We start from the raw sequence: 19,493 nt of genomic DNA, 5'->3' as shown, positions 1-19,493 counted from the left end.
CTCTTCACATTTCATGTTACATGTAAGAAGGGGATGAACTTTTTGGGAAAACATTTACTTTCTTGCATTACCATTGAGTACTTGGTGAGGGGGAGGCCTCTTCTAGGTCTTCAGGGTGTCATAAGAACATGTTTTCCAATGATGCAGAGGAGAGGAAACCTTCAATTTGCTGTTCCTATTAGAAGCATGTCTGAATCCTCCCATCTACTTATATTCCAAGAACATGGAGAGCCATGGGAGCTGAATGCTACTCATTCATCCATAAGTTCATCTGTAAGTTGTTCTTCATCCCTAAATTGGAAACTTGAAAAACTTGAACTGATTCCTATTAATCCCCATTAACTGCAGTGCTCAATTAAGGTTAAACTCCTTTTCCTGAGTTTATAAGGCTTTTTGTAATATGTTTCTGAATAGGTGAATCAACCTTCTCTCTCTCTCTCTCTCTCTCTCTCTCTCTCTCTCTCTCTCTCTCTGTGTCTCTCTCTCTCTCTCTCTAATTTCTTTGGCTTTTTGTATGGGGAAAGGCAGGGCAATTGGGGTTAAGTGACTTGCCCAAGGCCACACGGCTGGTAAGTATTAAGTCTTCGTTCTAGATTAAGTTTTGTAGTCTAGAAAATGAGGGACTTCTTCTACTTGATATCTATGGCCCTATTTAGCTCTAATATTCTATGCTCTAAAGTCCTTTCCAGCTCAAATGTTCCATGTCTTATGTTCTAGCATTCTGTGTTAAGTCTCTTCCAGCTCTAACATTCTAAGTTTCTCTTCCAGGTCTAATTATTTATGGACTAAGAGATCATGTCCTTAGGCCCTTTTAAACTCTTTTATTTGGTGATTCTGTTATGGTCAGTCATACATTCCCACCTTCTGGTGTCAGTCATGGCATAATGGGGAAATGCTGGTTTTGGTGTTGGAGAACACTGATGGATTCAAATCCCAGCTCTGCTGCTTACCACCTGTATGACCTTGGGCAAATCACTTACCTTCCTGGGTCTCAGGTCTATCGTCTGAAAATGAGAAAGGTCTTTGCTAGTTCCAAATCTGTGGTCCAAGCCAGACCATCATCCTTCATCCTCACTTTCTCACAGATAGGCTTTGCTGATTCCTTCATCCATGGTCATGCTATTAACTTCTAATGCCTTTCTTTCCTTCTTTTTTTCAAATTCTACATACCATTCAATGCCCAGCTTAATTTCCACTCAACGAAATCATCACTAATCACTCTCTCTTCTGAACTCCTAAATCATTTATAAATCAGTAGCACACAATTTAACATTTAATCATGCACAGCAAATGTGAGAAAATGCATTAACTACTAGATATTCTATGTGGTTCAAGTTAATATACTCTTATTAGGCATTTGTATATGCCAGACACTGTGAAAGGCATAAGGATACAAAGACATAAAAATAGTCTGTTTTCAAAGAATTTGCATTCCACAGGGGGATTACGTGCATAGGGAATTTAATACAAAATACATAGAAAATAATACAATGACCTTTCAAGGAGAAAACCTTGAGCACCAGGCTAGGGGAAATAGCAACTTTAGAGAAGACCATGTCCTTTCTATCATGGAGGTTTCATTAGGGGTAACACAAATCTTGATATATTATGTTAGCTATCTTCATATCTTTGTACCCTCCCATCTCTCCTTACAATGTAAGCTCTTTGGAGGCAGCCATTCCCTCTTTAATTTGTGCCTTTTCATTTGCAATGCCTGGACATAATAAGTCTTTAATAAATGTTTATTGTATTAGAAATACAAAGGTGACTTTGTTCTGTGACAGAAAGGGTATCAGAAGATATTAAGAATCACATCCATTTTAGACCCTTTATAGACTTGAAATTAATCTTTGGTGCTTTAAATGTGAGATCCAATGACCAACAATAATATGTACGAAATCATTTTTGAAGGAACTGAATCCTATAAATCCTGACATTCTCATTGTAATGGAATGAAATGAAAGAAGAAATTACAGCTATGTGAAAGATGGCTAATAGTTTCTCCTTGGAGAGGCAAATAAAGATGTTGCTGCAGTTAGTTTAATCAGGTGACAAGAAACAGAATTTCATGGGATATCTGATCATCTTATAAGTTTGCAAAAAGATCACCATGAAAATAATTGCAGCTTATGTGCCAACAACTGTTGCAGAGAATGAAGAGGTACAGAAATTCTAGGAAGAATGTAATTAAAAGCTCCAGATTAAATCAACACAAATTTTGATACCTAATTAATTTCAATGAAAAAGTTATGAATAGGTAAAGATGGTAAGAAGCACATTGCAAAACATGATTCAGGCAAAAGAAGTGAGAGAACCCAATGAGGAGTTTGTAGACTACCCAGAAGCTTCATGTTTATATATCAGGAATATTTTTTTTAAGAAAGAAATTGGTAGGTGTTAGACTGATGAGCACTGCATTATATTATAAAGACTAAAATTGATTACATTTTAACAGGAAATCATTTGTTACTGATGTGGTTGTCATCCCTGAGCCAATTCTCTATTTGCCAACTTGTCAGAGGAAAGAACAAAATTTGTATAAAACTATATAGAAGAACAAAAATGTGAAAAAGATGGCATCCCTTCAGACCACTCTATCAGGATGGAACATGGCAGTTTATGCTGCTCATCCCTGCTTCTGAGGAGCATGACTGCTGGTGAATTACTTGAGTTCAGAATTTCTGAGCTTCAGTAGGGCTAAAGTTGCTTGGGTGTCTGAGTGAAGATTGACACCATCATGATGAGCTCGTGGGAGCTGAGCGTGGACTGTCCCAGTTCAGAAATGGAGCAGGTCAAAGCTTCTGGAATCAGACCTTTGAGTGACTATTGTATTTTCAGGCTGGGTGAGTTAAGGAGACCTTGTCTCAAAAAACCCCACTAATCAACTGTCCTATCCCAAGCTATTGAAATAAGTTTTTAATGATGAAAAATGAGATACGGACAGGAAAAAAAGAACTTTAGATATAGACTCTGATGATTTCACATTGAAATTTGACCATTTAAAATATATTACTAATCTCTAGTATTTTACCTCCTTCTCCCTTTACCATGGTCCTTCTCCCTATGTGTACTCTGAATGCTGTGTACTCTTGTTCTCAATCAAGTCCAGAAAACAAATATTTTTAAGGGCCTACTATGTGCTAAGTACTGCTAAACTCAGGGAAATAAAATATAAGTGGAAAGAAAGATAATCTCTGTCCTTAAGGAGCTTCTATTCTAATATGGGAAAAAAACAAATAAAAGTAAGTTGAAAACATGGGATGCAGATTGGAAGTAGAAGGGGAGCTGGAGTAAGTGTGAAGGTACATGAGGACATGGAAGAGAAAGTTCAAAGAGTCAGGAGTTCAGTTTTGAGAGGAAGGAAGGCATGGCTCACCTGAGCATCCTCTTTGATGTGGAGGTTCTGGGAGAGACCATTCGATTAACAAGCATTTTTAAAGGACCAGCTAAGTGCCAGACTAAGTGCCTACTATGTGCTAAAGCATTTGATTTCTAGTAATAATAGCACTGAGGGAATAGGTGCAAGGATTACAGCATAGTAAGTACTTAATTTTTTTTGTCCATCCATCCATCCATCCATCCATCCATCCATCCATCCATCCATCCATCCATCCATTTGTAACAAGGAGAACCAAAGAACACCTATTTAGAAGACAGTTGACTTAATTGCCAAGTGGGCAGACATACCAGCCAGGCACAGTAGCAGTTTAGAATATAAAAATCCTTTGTGAGATCTTAGGAACTAGGATCATGGAAAATTATGAACAGTATTGTCCTATAGGAATCGGTGAATAATAAAACCAATTTAAAGAAAGGCAGGCAAGAAATCCAACAAAGCAAAACCATCCAAAGGGCATTTAAAGGATGTTACTGGAAGGAGTTGGGCAGCTAGGTAGCACAGTGGATAGAGTGCTGGTCTTAGAGTCAAAAAGATTCCCCATCCTGAGTTAAATGTAACCTTAGACACTTACTAGCTATGTGACCCTGGGCAAGTCACTTAACTCTGTTTACCTCAGTTTCCTCATCTGTAAAATGAACTGGTGAAGGAAATGGACAACCGCTCTGGTACCCTTGCCAAGAAAACCCCAAATGGGGTCATGAAGAGTTGGACACAACTGAAATAACTGAACAACACTGGAAAGAGTGCAATAGATAAGAGAAGGAAAAGCTCTGTAATAAAAAAAAAAACAACCCTAAGCTTCATTCACTGTCAAGAACAGAAAAACGACTACATTTGGATTCTGACTTCACAGTCTCATTAGAATGTGAGCTCCTTCAGGGCAGGGGCCATGTTTTAGCCTCCCCAAGGCTTAGCACCATGACTGTCAAATAACAAGCATTTAATTAAATGCTTGTTGTCTGACAGAATGACAGTCTGGGATGTTCTTATAGAGATCCCTGATGGAGGGGTCACAGTGCTGAGGACACCGAAGGACTGATTCACAAGGCAGAAATCTGAAGATGTCCAAGGCATGGAAAAGGTCCAGGGCCTTACTGTGAAAGGTGACTGAAAAAAAAAATCAAAAACCACTAGCCTTCATGCTTTCTTACTTGTGTAAATTTTTATGAGGTTCATCTATGGTACATCAGTCCCTTCTGATGATTATTTGTAATTTATCCTGTCTTTAGCTTGCTTGTATTTATTGTCTCCTCTATTAGGCTGAACTTCTTGAGGGCAGGGACTATCTTTTGTGTTTATATTCTCAATGATTAATGAGTTAAGGGGGGAAGGGAAAAAATAAAACATTTTATTAAGTACTTACTATGTTCCAATCATCGTGCTAATCACTTTGCAAGTATTTTCTCATTTTATCCTCACAACCACCTTGTCTAGTAGATCTTCTTCTCCTTCTCCTCCTCCTTCTCCTCCTCCTTCTCTCTCTCTCTCTCTCTCTCTCTCTCTCTCTCTCTCTCTCTCTCTTTCTCTCTGTCTCTGTCTCTCTGTCTCTGTCTCTCTCTGTCTCTCTCTCTCTGTCTCTCTCTCTGTCTCTCTCTCTCTCTCTCTCTCTCTTTCTGTCTCTCTCTCTGTCTCTCTCTCTCAATGAAACAAGGCAGACAGAGGTTAAGTGACTTACCCAGTGTCACTTAGCTAGTAAGTATAAAGACATATTTGAACTGAAGTCTTCCTGATTCCAAGCCCAGTACTCTATTGTGCCACCTGGAGCTTAGCACTGTGCCTAACACAAAGTTGGTGCTTGATAAGTGTATATTAACTGCTATCAAAGGCATCCTTAGGGAAGGGGTTAGTAGTGAATAGGCAGGGTCTCACAAGTTATATTCTATAGTAGACTACCGTTATCCTTTCCACATCATGGCTTTCCTCCTCGTGGTTTTGATATATCTGGGTCAGCATAGGAAATTAAATGGGAATGTTTGGGGAGTTTTGTGGAAGCTACAGACAACCCGCGAAAGTCAGAAGACAATATAGAGCCTATGACTAAATACTTAATTCAGTTTCTACAACAAGGTACTATAAACAACCCCTAAAAGAAAAAGAAAAAATTCAGACTTCTTCTTTGGTATGAAGGCAAGGCCAAATATTTTTATGTGGATTTTCTAATTGCAGAGGCTCTGTGCCTTTAACAACTCCTGCCCCCAATCCCCATGTAGAAGGGATAACTGTATATCTTTCCAATCACATAGTTGATTGAATGCTGTAGAGCAGTAGTTCTCCAAGTGTGATCTATGGACCCTCATGGACTTCTGAGACCCTTTCAGGGGTCATAGAAGTTCAAAACTATTTTCATAATAATCCCAAGACATTATCTACCTTGTTTACTCTCTTCATTCTCTCACAATTGTGCAGTGGAGTTTTTCAGAGGCTACATAGCTTGTGAATTAAAGATCTAACTGCCAACATGGAGATGGGTTAATTTTTCATCTGCTGACTATACTTCTGCGTTGGGAAAGGAGGAACCTATAGGCATGGCTGGATTGATGTTTTGATTATGTTCCTTTGATTTTAGCATTCACTAATCATCAAAGAAGACCTTTTCTATGAATGCTTAGTAACAAACACAAGTGGTACTGGAATATTCAAAGTGTTGAATTTCATAGTTTATCTTGGAACAATTGTGTTACTTGCTTTGATGGTGCAAAAATAATTTGCAATTTATTTTTGTGAAAAAATGTAAAACAATACTACAGCTAGTTGGTGCAGTAAATAGTGCTGGGTCAGGAGTCAGTAAGGTCTGAATTCCAATTTGACCTCAGTCAAATTACTAGCTATGTGACTCCGGGCAAATCATTTAACTTTCTTAGTTTACTCAAAATAAAACAAGGGCAATAATAGCATCTACTTTCTAGTACTATAGTGAGGATTAAAGGTAATAATATTTATAAACCACTTATCACCTCATACATAGTGGGTGCTTAATAAATGTTTCTTTCCTTTCTCTTCTCAATAAATTTGAAAAATAGAGTTACTTTTCATAAAAACAGGTTGTTTATATTGACATGAAATGGATTATTTTTTAAAAATTAATATTTTGAAATTATTAGTTTTAATTTAAAATATGGCAAATATTGATAGATAACCCATATAAGCAAAAAAGACCCTTGAGAGACTCACTCATTTACAAGACTGCAACAACTCTGTCTCTTGTCTCTTGGATCCAGTATGAAGTCCTTCACCATCTGGTTCCAGCCTACCTTTCCACACTTATTCTATGTGTCCCTTCCCTCACTCTTCATGCTAGGTAAACTGGCTTAACTTGCTGTTCCTCATACGTGGCTTTTCATCTTTCATTCTTGTGTCTTTGCACTAGCTGTTCCCCTGGTCTGGAAGGCCTATAGCCTCATAGAACTCTTTGATTCTTTCAAAATTTAGTTCAAGTGGCATCACATTGTGTGTGCCCCTGTGGTAAATTTATGGGAATACCTGGATATATTTGGTTAAGGTGGGCAGGGAAGGATGGGTAGTGATTTTCAGGGTGTGCTGGTAAATGTTTAAGTACCATTCCAAAATAAATAAATAAATAAATAAAATGGATGCCCCCCACACTTTTAAGTTAGTCTGCATTGCCAACATTTTCTCTATCACTTTATTAGAGTCTAGACAATCAACAAAACAATAAATCAAGTCCTGATTTGCAGAGCCGGCCAGTTTCTAGATGTAAATACACAGAAAATTTAACAATTACAGGGCTAGCTTTTGCATATTACTGGAACTTCCATATTGATTAGAGAACAGATCTATTTGAGTGTCTGAGTATAGTCTCAGTAGGTTTACAATAAATTTTAAAAAATTGTATAGATCCTCTTATTCTTAAAAATACAGAGTTCTGAGCCAATATCACCAAAGATTATTTATTAATTTCCTTTTGTGCCTGGCATGATGCAATCTAAAAAGCTAATGATACCCGCAGAACAATCTTTAGAAACTTCTGTGTAGAATCTCATCAGATAAGAGCTTTAGAAATGCAGATTGGGTGTAGAAGCATCTCAGCATTACCTGGGGATTCTTGGACCTAGGGAAGGTTGTCTCTGGAGCTCAAATTTACATTCCCTTAGGCTTTTGCTGATAAAGAGCTCAAGTCAACCACTGTATAGTTGAGATTAGATGAAGTATTCTTGTTAATAGCTTTGGAGATTTCCCTGTGTAGTAAAATGGCCAGTTCTGGTTTCATCATTTATGTTATTTCTATTAATATATAACATGCTCTATTGGGTTATTGCTCTTCTCTCTTCCACTATACCAATGTTTGATTGATATTACTATCAGTCCCTAAAAAAGAATCATAGCTGGATAGGAGGAACTGGGACTTTGTTCTAGGATATTAATTTGGGGCATTTCTCCCACTCCCAACTCATAGAAGTTTGCCTGCTTGCCTGATCCTAAGTTTCCACCCCCATGATCCTGTTACTATGGTTCCCCCTTTACTTGGGCCTTCCTTTCCCCATTTCTATACCTCTCAGCCACCTTCTGGGGGTTAGTGTGTATATGGAGGTGGGAGGGGAGGTAGTGAACAACCTTTGACTATGTCATACGGGGGGGGGCAAGACTCTCTATAGGTCAAGCTATCCCTGACTCCCAGGAAATATAGTCCTGTATGTCATCCCACTTCCTCTATTGAATTTCTCCTTGCACAAGAATTCCTAGTTAAGACTCTTTAGGCATCTAGGGGAGCACCAGACTTAGATTTGCCAAAACCAGAGTTCAAAACTTGTCAGATGTATACTAGCTGTGCAACCTTGGGCAAATTACTTAACCTCGGTCAAGCTGAAGTTTTCTCATCTGTAAAATGGGAATAATAATAACATCTATCCAACCAGGTTGCTGTAAGGATCAAATGAGATAATATATGTAAATCACTTGGCAAACCTTAAAATTTAAATGTAATTATTATTGTAATCTTACATTGTGCATTCTTGTCTTTAGCAGAATCACAAAATCTTACTGCCAGAAGGGACTTTAGCAATTCTGTAACTGAGCCCCATTATTTTATAGAGAAAGAAAGTCCAAAAACACACAATTAATTAGTGACTTAATAATAGGAACTCATATTAATAATGACTTAAATTTATATACTGCTTCTGAGTCACAAAGTATATCTTCACAGAAGTGCTTTTTGAGAGGAGGAATGGGGATAACTACATGTCCGTGAAAGGGAAATGGATTTTTCTTCTTTCAAGATTATCATGAGTCATCCCTCCAAAAAGAATAATTTGTATGATAAGAATATTTTAGAATATCCCTGAATCCTGAGTGATTGACGTGGAATTGAATTATAATTTTCTCCTAGATATAAAATAACGCACACCTGGTGGTGGTTTGGGAGAAGAAAAGCTGATAAAAGATCTCTCATTTGCATTAATAATATCTTGCATTTATCTAGCCTGTACCTGCTGAGGAAAACAAGGTGTCTTATCGTCTCATAGAAATTTTTTATTAAAAATTTTTTCTAGGCTGTAATTTCAAAAACAGTTTTCAAATCATTTGATATGCTCCATATACAGGTTCCATTCATATCTTTCTATATAGTTAATCTTAATTTTCCATTTCAATTGAAATATTATCTAGTATTTGTCACTTTTAAGCACCACCTTTCCCATCTCAAACATTAATTCTTCTCTTCCTTTTCTTCCTAAGTCCATTGACATTCAGAGAGTTGAAACTAAGAATTTTAGTGCTCAGTGAAATTACCCCCCTCCCCTTCAACAGGCCTGTATAGTTATGGTTGATGAAAAGCCATGGAGAAAGAACTTGGATGTTGGAGCACATAGAAAAGAGGATCCAGGACACAGTCTTGAAGAAGAGTCCCTTTGAAGGGGAGATAGAGACTCTTGTGAGATCACTACTATGAAGACTGCAAGTGTGGCCATTGGGGATAGGGAAGGAGGAGACATGGCATTTGATAGCTTCCTATCCTAACTAATTATTCTTCCTCATCTAAGTGATTTCCACCTCCTTAAGGAGTATGTACTGTCAAAACACCCTAAATTTCAGCACCCTGAGTGAGATAAAGTTCTGGTTGCACCAGTTTAGTTAAGGAGTTGCTCACATAGCTTCTGGATATCAGGAAGTAACATTGTTCAAAGCTTATCATAATCTATATAGCATGATTATTTTTTTTCTCCAATCTTTAGTTTATTTCTGGTTAAAAATATAGCAATCCAGTGTAGTGTAATAAAGAAATCTGCTTCAAACAGAAAAACAGCTAAGGAGAAGCAAAGCAGAGTGTGGAAGTCTGGGTGGTATTCAACAATGTTGTCTGTGGAATCCTCTTTCAAAGGAATTTCCCCAATGTGGAACTGAGGTGGATCTGTCTATGGATCTGTCCACACTCAACATAGACACATACATACATGCACAGGCATGTCAGGGTGTCATAGTGCTATAGTTATGAATGCCAACTATGTGCAGATTCCTGGACTAAACCAATGTTTCTCTGCCAATTACTGTGTACTGGTTTTCAACTTCTCCATCAATTTAGTTTGTTCCATGTTATCTATTTCCCTTGGCCCTTGCCACCTTCTTTAGTCATATTTTATAGTTGTGGCAGCTCCAACTCCACCATTTTCCCTAGATAGCTGTAGTCATGAGTTATCATACTATCTGTATAATGATACAAATTTATAAACGGTCTGGAAATTTTGAAGCCATGGACAAAAAGAACATACCCTCATTGTTGTTGTTTTTTAATTAAAATATGCCATACTTATTTACCACCAGTTATAAGAATTGGGACTGGCCTTGTGATTTCATAAGTATAAGGAACTATCAGGTGAGGAAATTCCCTCTTCCAATGTTGGTTGGCATCAGCTCTGCAGTTGCAGTCTTAGAAAGTTGCCTGGAGCCCAGAGAAGTGCTTAAGTGACTTTAGCAGGTCACACAGCCAATATGTGTCAGAGTTGAGACTAAAAGGCCAACTGTCCATCCACTATCTCAAGTTGCCTTTTGGTATAGATAGTCTAAAAATTCACTTTATTAGATTAAAGAACATGAAAACACATTATATATAATTATATAAATATGTATTTTTATAATCTTGTAATTATATGACTAGAATGCTCTCCTGATGCTGGAAATCATTAGGCCCTGAAAGTTGGCCCTGAGTGTTTGTGATGGTGTACCAAACAATTGTTGACTGCACACAGAGAAAGGGAGAATATTGGTTTGAGGATGATGGAAGCAGTGATTGACAAATTGCCTCATGCAAAAATTTGAGGAAGGATGAATCATTGCCTAAAAGTGTGTTGATTGATCAAGTGTGGAGCTCTAAGAATTGTGATGAAAATAATCCATTTATCTCTGGGGTTTCTCCATAAGGAAATTTTGGAGAGTCTGGAGAGAGTAAGAATTAATCCCTTTCTAGTATTCTTAGCTAGTGAAATTAAGTGTTGTGGTACTAGGCTTTAATGCTTACCCCCTTATGGAATGATTGTAGTTCTGGGTTCAATGATGATTGAACTCTGACAACTATGAGACATCTGAATAGAATAGTTCAGAACTTTGTTCATGGAAAAAAAAAAGGTTAAGGAAGGCACCTATGATGGAGGGAGGTGAATAAAATGTTGGACTTGGTGCTGTAAATAATGTCTATAATGCTTTAAGGTTGGTGAGTGAATTAGTATGAGTATGAGCTTTGTATTAAAAGTATTATCACCCATTTTTGCATATGAGGAAACTGAATCTCAGAAGGGTTAAGTGATTTGCTTATGGTCACTTAACTAGTAGGTGTCACAGACCAGATCAAACCTTATTTTCACATTTCAAACTCTCTACACTAAAACAAAATTATCTCTCAAAGGAAGAAGAGGGTTCAGATTCTCCCACTGATATTGACTAGTTCTGTGACCTTGGTTAAATCACTTAACTTCTTTAAGAATCAGTTTACTGCTGATATTTTTGGAAGTACATGTTTATTATGCAAATGAATATAATTGCCTTTAAAGTAATGACTTTGGAAGTCTGCACACTTATTTCAATGGCTTTATCATTGCTTAACTTGTTTGGAAGCCCTCTTTGGAACTTGAAGTAGTTTCTTTTGAATATCCTGTGGGGTGGCAAATCTCTATCTGACCATGAATCTGATGTTTGGAAAACACACTAAACCATTGGGAATCATATTTGGTGAATATCATCAGTTATCAAACTGAGAAATAGCATGTGGAATCAGTCATAACAGTAATAAAATAATAATAGCTTACATTTATACAAGTTGAGCAATGATAAAGCCATTGAAAATAGTCAGCTCCACTATAGTGACCTCATCTTTATGAAGTAGGTAAGAATAAGCATTATTGACTTAACTTTATTGTCTAGGAAACTGAGACTTAGATAAGTCAAGGTATCCTCTTATAGCTCTCCTTTCTTTCATAGCCAAACTTCTGGAAAAGCCATCTACATTACCTCCTCACTAAAATTTCCGCCTCTTGAAATCTGGTTTCTGACTCTACTGCTTAACTGAAACTATACTCTCCAAGGTTAACAGTGATCACATAATTACTAAATTCAGTAGTCTTTTCTTAGTGCTTATCCCTCTCGACCCCTTGATATTTCTGACTACTCTCTTCCTTAATATTTTTTCTATTAACATAACTTTCACAATTCTCCCCTCCTTTGGTCTTCCTCCTACTTATCTGATCTTCCTCATCAACTTTCTTTCCTGGACTATAATTCATCTCATGACCCCTAATCATGGATGCCCCTAGGAACTAGCACCAACTGACTTGTGAGAATCAATTGTTAAATTTTCATTTTGAGCATTTTAACCTCAGATATTGGCAGTTATCACAAGTCAGGGCTTGATTGATTGTTTTGTTGATTGTCTAGACTTAAGAAAGTCTTAATAATGCAGACAAAATTTAAAAGTATGCATGTATTTTTTTTTCTTTCTTTTGGAGAGCTTAGTTGTTAAACATTTGCCAGCATGTCCCTATATTGTCTACAAACATTGTTTCCACTGCAGAAGTGTAGTAGAAGGCTCAGGGAATGAAGTTATCACGAGAATGGAAGCCTGGTGACTGTAAATTATTATTAATTATAAATAATAATAACTAGCACTCATATAGTGCTTTAAGATTTGCAAAGTATGGGGTGGCCAGGCAGCACAGAGAGTAAGAGCACTGGCCCCAGTGTCAGGATGACCTGGGGATTGAATCCGGGCTCAGATACTTAGCACCACATTCAGAAATAACTGGCCGTGTAACCTTGAGCAAGTTACTTAACCCCAATTGCTTTAAAAAAAAAGGTTTGCAAAGTATTTCATATTTATTTCATTTGAGCCTCACTAGCCCCTGGATCCCCTTAAGGTTCTGTCCCAGGCTCTCTTCTTTCTTTCTATAGCTTTTCTTTAAGTGGCTTTCATTAATTCCCATGGATTTAGTTATTATCAAAAGACTGTATATCCAGTCCCAATCTCCCTTGAACACTAGGCCCATATCACCAACTGCTAGCTGAACATATCTAGCTGTATGCTCCACTAGCAAATCAGACAAAATATATCTAAAGTAAAACTCATTAACTTCCTCTTCTAAATCCATCTTTCTTTCAAACTTCTCTGTTTCTGCTAAGGGCACTACCGTTCTTCTAGTTACTGAGATTTGCAGACTGGGGTGTCTTGTTTACCTCTTCCTCCTCCCTCATCCTCTTTCTTCAGTCAGTCACCAAGTCTTGTCAGTGCTACCCATACAAGATTTCTGCCATCCATTCCCTTTGGTCTACTCACACAGTCACTAGGTACTGCTCAGGCCAGGAACTGTTTTGTTTTGTTACTTGTTTTTTTTTTTTATTTCTAACACTTATCAGTATGTTTTTCATATAGTGGGTATTGAATATATACATATATATGTATATATATATATATATATATATATATGTTGAATTGAATTGAAGGGGTCATGTATCAAATAAGTAGTTGTCAGGCCTTGAACCTAGGTTTTCTGAGTCCAGGACCTTTGGTCTTTGGACCTTCTTGGTCTTGTCATTGTCAAATTCCAGTTTGATCTGGTTAAGATTCCTCTCAGTAGGATAATGAGGAGATTAAAACTCATAAGTTGCAGAAGACAAAAGTCAGACCCTATGGGTTTGTGACACAGGAAAATGATGTTGATTCTATCTATAATGTGATAATGTGTAGCTTGTTCTATAAATCCCTAGTGTAAGGCACACTACAGAAAAGTCTGGATAATTTACATACACTCTATTTCAATTTGGTAAATTGCTGATTCTGCTTTATGAGTCATTGTTTACTGCATGAAAATCAATACAAAGAAGAGAATGCTGGAATTCTAAGTCTGCAAATATTTTTTTTTACTCATACACAGCCATTTTTCTTTAGAGAGACAGTATAGTATAGTGAAAGGATACCAAATGTGATGCGATATTCTCCCCCTACCCTACCACAGAAGGAAGCAAAGAGTATCATTGATTGAGGCAATCATGGATGCTAAAATAAAGTCCCCTTCTTAGAGGAAAGAGGGGGAGGTTTCAAATTGGGATTGATGGTAGTGGCTGGGGCTGATGGTGAGTCAGGTATGGCAGGTATGTCAATAAGCAAGGTTCTTGGACAAAACTTGGACTGTCACCCAGTGACTGCTTATGTAATCTTAAATGAATCACTTAACTTACCAGAACTTCAGTTTTCTCATTTGGTAAATAAGGTCAATAAAACCTGGTCTAGTTGTCTCATATCATAGCTGATAATATCTATAAAAGACAACATAGATTTGAATTAATATATAAGGGAAAAGTTGAACATTTTCATTCTTTTTACCAGTGATGACTTGTTTCAGCTTGTTAGATGTTGATATTATGATTCATTTTTAAACAAAATTTTATTCTTTAATTACATTAGCATGTTATTAGCATATTAATTAGTATGTTATTGGGAAGTGGCAATAGTGTCATGATGGGTCATATGCTATTATTTATGCTGGGTTTTCTAAGTAATGCAAATGAGTCAGAGTCCAATAATATATAGCATTTATATACTGCTTTAAATTTTACAGAACACATTGCATGTTTTATTTCATTTGATGCTTAGTACAAATCTGGGAGGTAGGTGTTATTATCATCCGCATTTTATAGATGAGGAAATTGAGGTAAAGTTTAGGTGACTTGCCCAGTGTCACACAGCTAGTAAAATGTGAGACATTACTCAAACTCAGGCCTTCCTGATTCCAGGTTCAGTGTTACTTGTGTCAAAGAAGGACTTGAAGAGTCCTTTTTTCTAATACATTTAATTCAAACTTCATACTAAAACTTTATACAAAACTGTCATTTTTGAGGATTTTGCTTTCTTCTTCCTTATCTAAGTGTTTCTCATCAATTCAGTTAATATATTATCAGCATTAGCTATATTCAGCAACCTGGGTCAGATTCTTATCTACACAGTTTCTCCCTTGTGCTCACTACGAAGTCTTGTAAACAGGAACTGACTGCTTCTGCCTTGTCACTGGGGTATGAATTGGATGCTTTGATTATAAACGGCACCTTTTGTGACTTTTCTATGTAAATCCAAATGAACTTAAAATTAGATTTCTGCTTTATGTATGACAGTTCTATCATTTCATTTTCTTGATTTAATTTTAATTTGCTTAGCTCTTAACCTAGGAGATGAATTTGTGTAAATATTGCCTCCCCATGCCCTTTGTCTGCGTATCTAATAATCACTGAGCAATGCCTTTAGAATAACAATATCTCAGGGTTTCTCATGTTATATTACAACTTTAATTTCCATATTGGTTTTCCTCAAGGGATTCAATTTTACTTGGTTTTCTTCATCAATAAATTTTTCAATGTGTGCAAATTTACATTGGGCATTCCATATTTCTAAAGCTATGTGTACCAAGTCCAATTTCCCCTTTTAAATTCTCTTTACAGATATTCAAGAATTCTATGAGGTAACATTGTTAAACTCTCAAAAAAGCTGTGAACAGAAAATACAAGAAGCAAATCAAATTGCAGAGAAATTAGAAAAGAAGACATTTCTTGTGTCACCCCATGAAAGTCTTCAAAAAGCTTCAGCAGAGGTAAGTTTTTGAAACTGGTAAAAGAAAGTAGTGATTTGGTGACCTATTGGCAGTAGTAATAGTAATATGATGTCTATGATGATAGTTATTCTAATAATTATAACATTTAATTTTAGAATTAGATGGACTCCAGAAGTCATCTAAACCAACCCATATCTGAGTAGGCTTTTCCTCTACAGAATCTCCAAAGAGTGGTTTTCCAGGTGCTACTTGAAGATGTCTGGAAAATTCATTTATCCTTTTTACCAATGGCTACTTGTTTCAACTTGCTAGAAGTTCATATGATTATGGTTAATTTTTTAAACGTAATTTTATTCTTTATATTATGTTATTAGTATTTTAATTAGTATATTATTGGGATGTGGCAGGGGGTCACATAGTGTTATTTCTACAGAGTTTTCTAGTAAGGCAAATGAGGGTCAGGATAAAAAAATTAATAGACTATAAAGTTTGACTTATTCTAATGTGGTGAAATTTAATTGGGATGTGTGGAAAGTCAATTATTTGGACACAAGTACAAGACAGGGAACATGACTAGAGAGTAATTTATCTGAAAAGATACAGTGATTTTAATGGAATGCAAACTCAACATAAGTCAGTAAGGTGATATGGCACCTAAAAAAGATAATAAGAATTTAGGAAGAATTAAGGGAGAAATAATATCCAGGATTAGGGAGTTTATAGTTCTGCTACACTTTGCCTTGGTTGGACCACATCTGAAGATTATTTTTATTTCTGGGCAACATATTTTAAGAAGAAAATTGATGAGCCACAAAATTTCCAGAGGAAGACAACCACTGTGGTAAAAGGCCCTAAGCACAGGCCTTTTGAAGATGAGTCTTTAACCTGGAGTGGAGAAGACTCCCTAGAGTGGGAGGGGCTTATAGCCATCAGTAAGGCAATATAGAAGAGGGATTAGATTTATTCTTCTTGACCCTTTAGAGTAGAAGTAGGACTAATGAATGGATATCACATTGATGGAAAGAAAAAATTCTGTATAATTAAAGTTTTCCAAAAGTAGAAGGGGAAGTTTGGTGGCATAGTAGTTAGATCACTGGACATGTGTCAGGAAGACCCGAGTTCAAATTTAGACTCAGACTTTTACTCATCCTGGGCAATATATGTATTATATATAATACCTACCTAAGATGAGATAATATTTTAAAGTATTTTGTAAGCCTTAAAGCATTAAGTAAATATCATCATTATCGTCATCAGTTACCCTAGGAAGTAGTTGGTTCCCATTCATTAGAGATTGTCAAGTAACAGATGAATGATTATACAGGTATTGTGGGGAAAGCGTTCTTTCTAAGAAAGTATTGAAAAATGTACCCATACAAAAATATACATGTATAAAATATGCACATATACTTTATATGTATTTAGTATACATATATAAAATCTTTCAACATTTCTTTAAGATATAATAGTAGAAATAAAGCAATAGAAATAACCTAGTCAACAATTCTCTGCTCATGAATATCAAGTGAGATATAAAAAAGAACTATATGCCCATCAAAGGTGTTTGCCTTGTGAGGGAAGAGATTCAATGCAGAGTCCAAGATGAAAAAGGATTCTTTGGTTATGGTGAATTCTTCCAGTTGTCCATTTCCCCCCTAGTGATATTGTGTGGAACAGCTGGGAATTTAACCCTAGTCCTCCGACTCTTTCTGAATCATGCTTTCTTCTCACAGAACTAGCAAGGAATGGACAGACTAGCTTAAGCAACAATAATAAAAGTAATATATAATGATTTAGCACTCTAAGATTTATGAATAACTCTACTTATAATAGTTTTGTGAACAGGTAGTATAAATTTTATTGTTTCCATTTTATAGATGAGGAAATAGACTCAGAGTAGATAAGTGATTTGACCATGGCTTGTTAGTTTTGGAACCAAAATTCTATCCTTGGTATTCTCACCTTAAAGCTAACATTCCTCCCACTACCTCATTCTGGGTTTTTTTTTTGTTAGTATATGAGTGCCAGTTTAGGAACCCATGTGATTAAGTATGATGAATAAATGCATAAAAATTAGGGGGAAGATGCAGCTAGGTGGCATAGTGAATAGAACACTGACCTTGGATTCAGGAGGACCTGAGTTCAAATCCAGCCTCAGACACTTAACACTTTCTACCCATGTGACCTTGGGCAAATCACTTAATCCCAATTGCCCTGCCTTCCACCCTCCAAAAAAAAGAGAAAAGAAAAAAGAAAAAAAAATTAAGGGGACTTCTTGACAATAGCAAAAAAGCATGGAAACAAAGAATGGTCATGAAATATTTGGGCTTTTGGTTCAGTTTGTATCTAATGATTACATCTAGCAGTTATCTAGCAATTAATAAGTGCTAATCACTGGTCATATATATCTTGGGGAGATTAATTACAATATAACTACCAATCTATCAATCAAGTATTTATTGAGTGTCTAGTATGTCTAGGCACTATACTGGGTACTGGGAGATAAAAGCACAAAGAAGGAAATAGTATAAGAAGAGAGTGTGTAGATTGGTATATGAGATATGAAAGAAGAAGCAGGAAGCCCTATTCCCATGAACTCCTGAGATTGTGCTATATTTGTATTCCTCTTGGAAGAAATCATCAAGTGTGTTAAACATAAGATGTTTTTTTTCTGCTTGTGGAAAAGGTGGAAGGAACTGATAAATGCCATTTTGTGTTCAGACTTATGAAAGAGAATGATGAGTTCCTAGACATATAAAAGAAGGGAGCAAACTGGTAAAAGAGACTGAGGAAACAAAGAAGAATGAAAAGCATTATCAAAAGGCAGATGAATTAGGAAAGTGTGCCCCATGTGAAAGAGGATGATAAGCCTTTGAACTACTAGATCCATATACTATGTACTTGACTCTCTCTCTGGAGGTTGAATCTCAACTTTTGGAAGAGGAAGCAGCATCCCATATCCCAAGGAACAATGAGGAGGAGCCACAGATTCCTGGAAGTAAAGGGAAATCTGTTACTAATTACCAGAGAAAGAGATATATTATTATAGTGACTCTGTTCTAAGGAATATGTAAGAGACCATATGTAGATCTCATATGGTCATTTAGGAGGCATGTAGTCTTTTTTTGGAGAATATATCCAAAATAGAGGAATCCTTTAAAATACATAATATTTAGATTAACAGAAGAAAAAATAGATGATTTTAGCAATTTGGTATCAGAAATTATAAAAAACATAAATAAACTCCTAAAAGGGGGAAAAATTTCTAGGACCAGATGTATTTACATTCAAATTCTATCAAATGTTCAAAGAACAATTCATTCCAATTCTACATAAAGTTAATAATAAGGAAAGAAGGCACATTTCGAGCTTGAAATGTCTATGGCAGTTTGGGATTTCTAAAGGGCAATTGGGGATGCAGGGCTATCATGCAGTAGAGACATTAGAGCTGTGTGAACAGATCAGGAAATTATCTGTGTGTAGAGACAATAATTGGACCTTAGGAGCTGAAGAGATCACCAAGTATGACAGTATAGAAGGAAAAGAGAAGAGGACCCAGAACAGATCGGTGGGAGGACATCCATACTTACAAACGTGATTTGGATGAGGATCCAAATCCAGCAAAGGACACCAACTAGAGATCAGATAGGTAGGAGAAGATTTAGGTGAGTACATTGTTAACAAACCTGGAAAAGAGAGAGTATTCAGTTGGGTTTGATCACAAGGAAGATGAGGATTGAGGAAAGGCCATTTGAAATAGAGAAACATTGATTACTCATGGATAGGTCAGCCAATATAATAAAAATGAAAAAATAAATTAATTTATTTATTCAATTCTGTATAATAAAACTCTCAAAAGATAATTTTATAGAACTAGCAAAAATAACAGTGGAATTTCTATAATAATATGAATATTATATAATAAAAGATCAAGAATCTCCAGGGTAATGATGGAAAAAAAACTGGGAAGGAAGAGGGTCTGTCAGTATCATCTCCAACTCTGATACAAAAGCAGTAATCACTAAAATGATTTGATACTGTCTGAAAAATAGAAA

General features: G+C 36.3%; 1 protein-coding gene across 11 annotated transcripts in view; it reads left to right on the top strand.

Moving 5' to 3' along the window:
* DLG2 (discs large MAGUK scaffold protein 2) overlaps positions 1-19,493 on the top strand; it is a 2,470,643-nt gene that overhangs the window by 93,787 nt on the left and 2,357,363 nt on the right. For 6 of the 11 annotated variants that reach the window (XM_069070968.1, XM_069070969.1, XM_069070964.1 and 3 more), the window contains one exon: positions 15,329-15,477. In XM_069070968.1, coding sequence (XP_068927069.1) covers positions 15,329-15,477 — 149 coding nt within the window. Of the gene's footprint in view, positions 1-2,722; positions 2,844-15,328; positions 15,478-19,493 lie in introns of those variants that run through there. The other 5 variants (XM_069070963.1, XM_069070967.1, XM_069070965.1 and 2 more) reach the window with 1 other exon arrangement.

The sequence above is a fragment of the Petaurus breviceps genome, unplaced genomic scaffold (genome assembly GCF_028583685.1).
Source record: "Petaurus breviceps papuanus isolate PSGF00001 unplaced genomic scaffold, PetGlider_PUasm1.0 90823, whole genome shotgun sequence".
In the NCBI taxonomy this organism is placed as follows: domain Eukaryota; kingdom Metazoa; phylum Chordata; class Mammalia; order Diprotodontia; family Petauridae; genus Petaurus; species Petaurus breviceps.
Note: the sequence above shows the minus strand (reverse complement) of the source record. Positions and strands in the feature narration are given on the sequence as shown.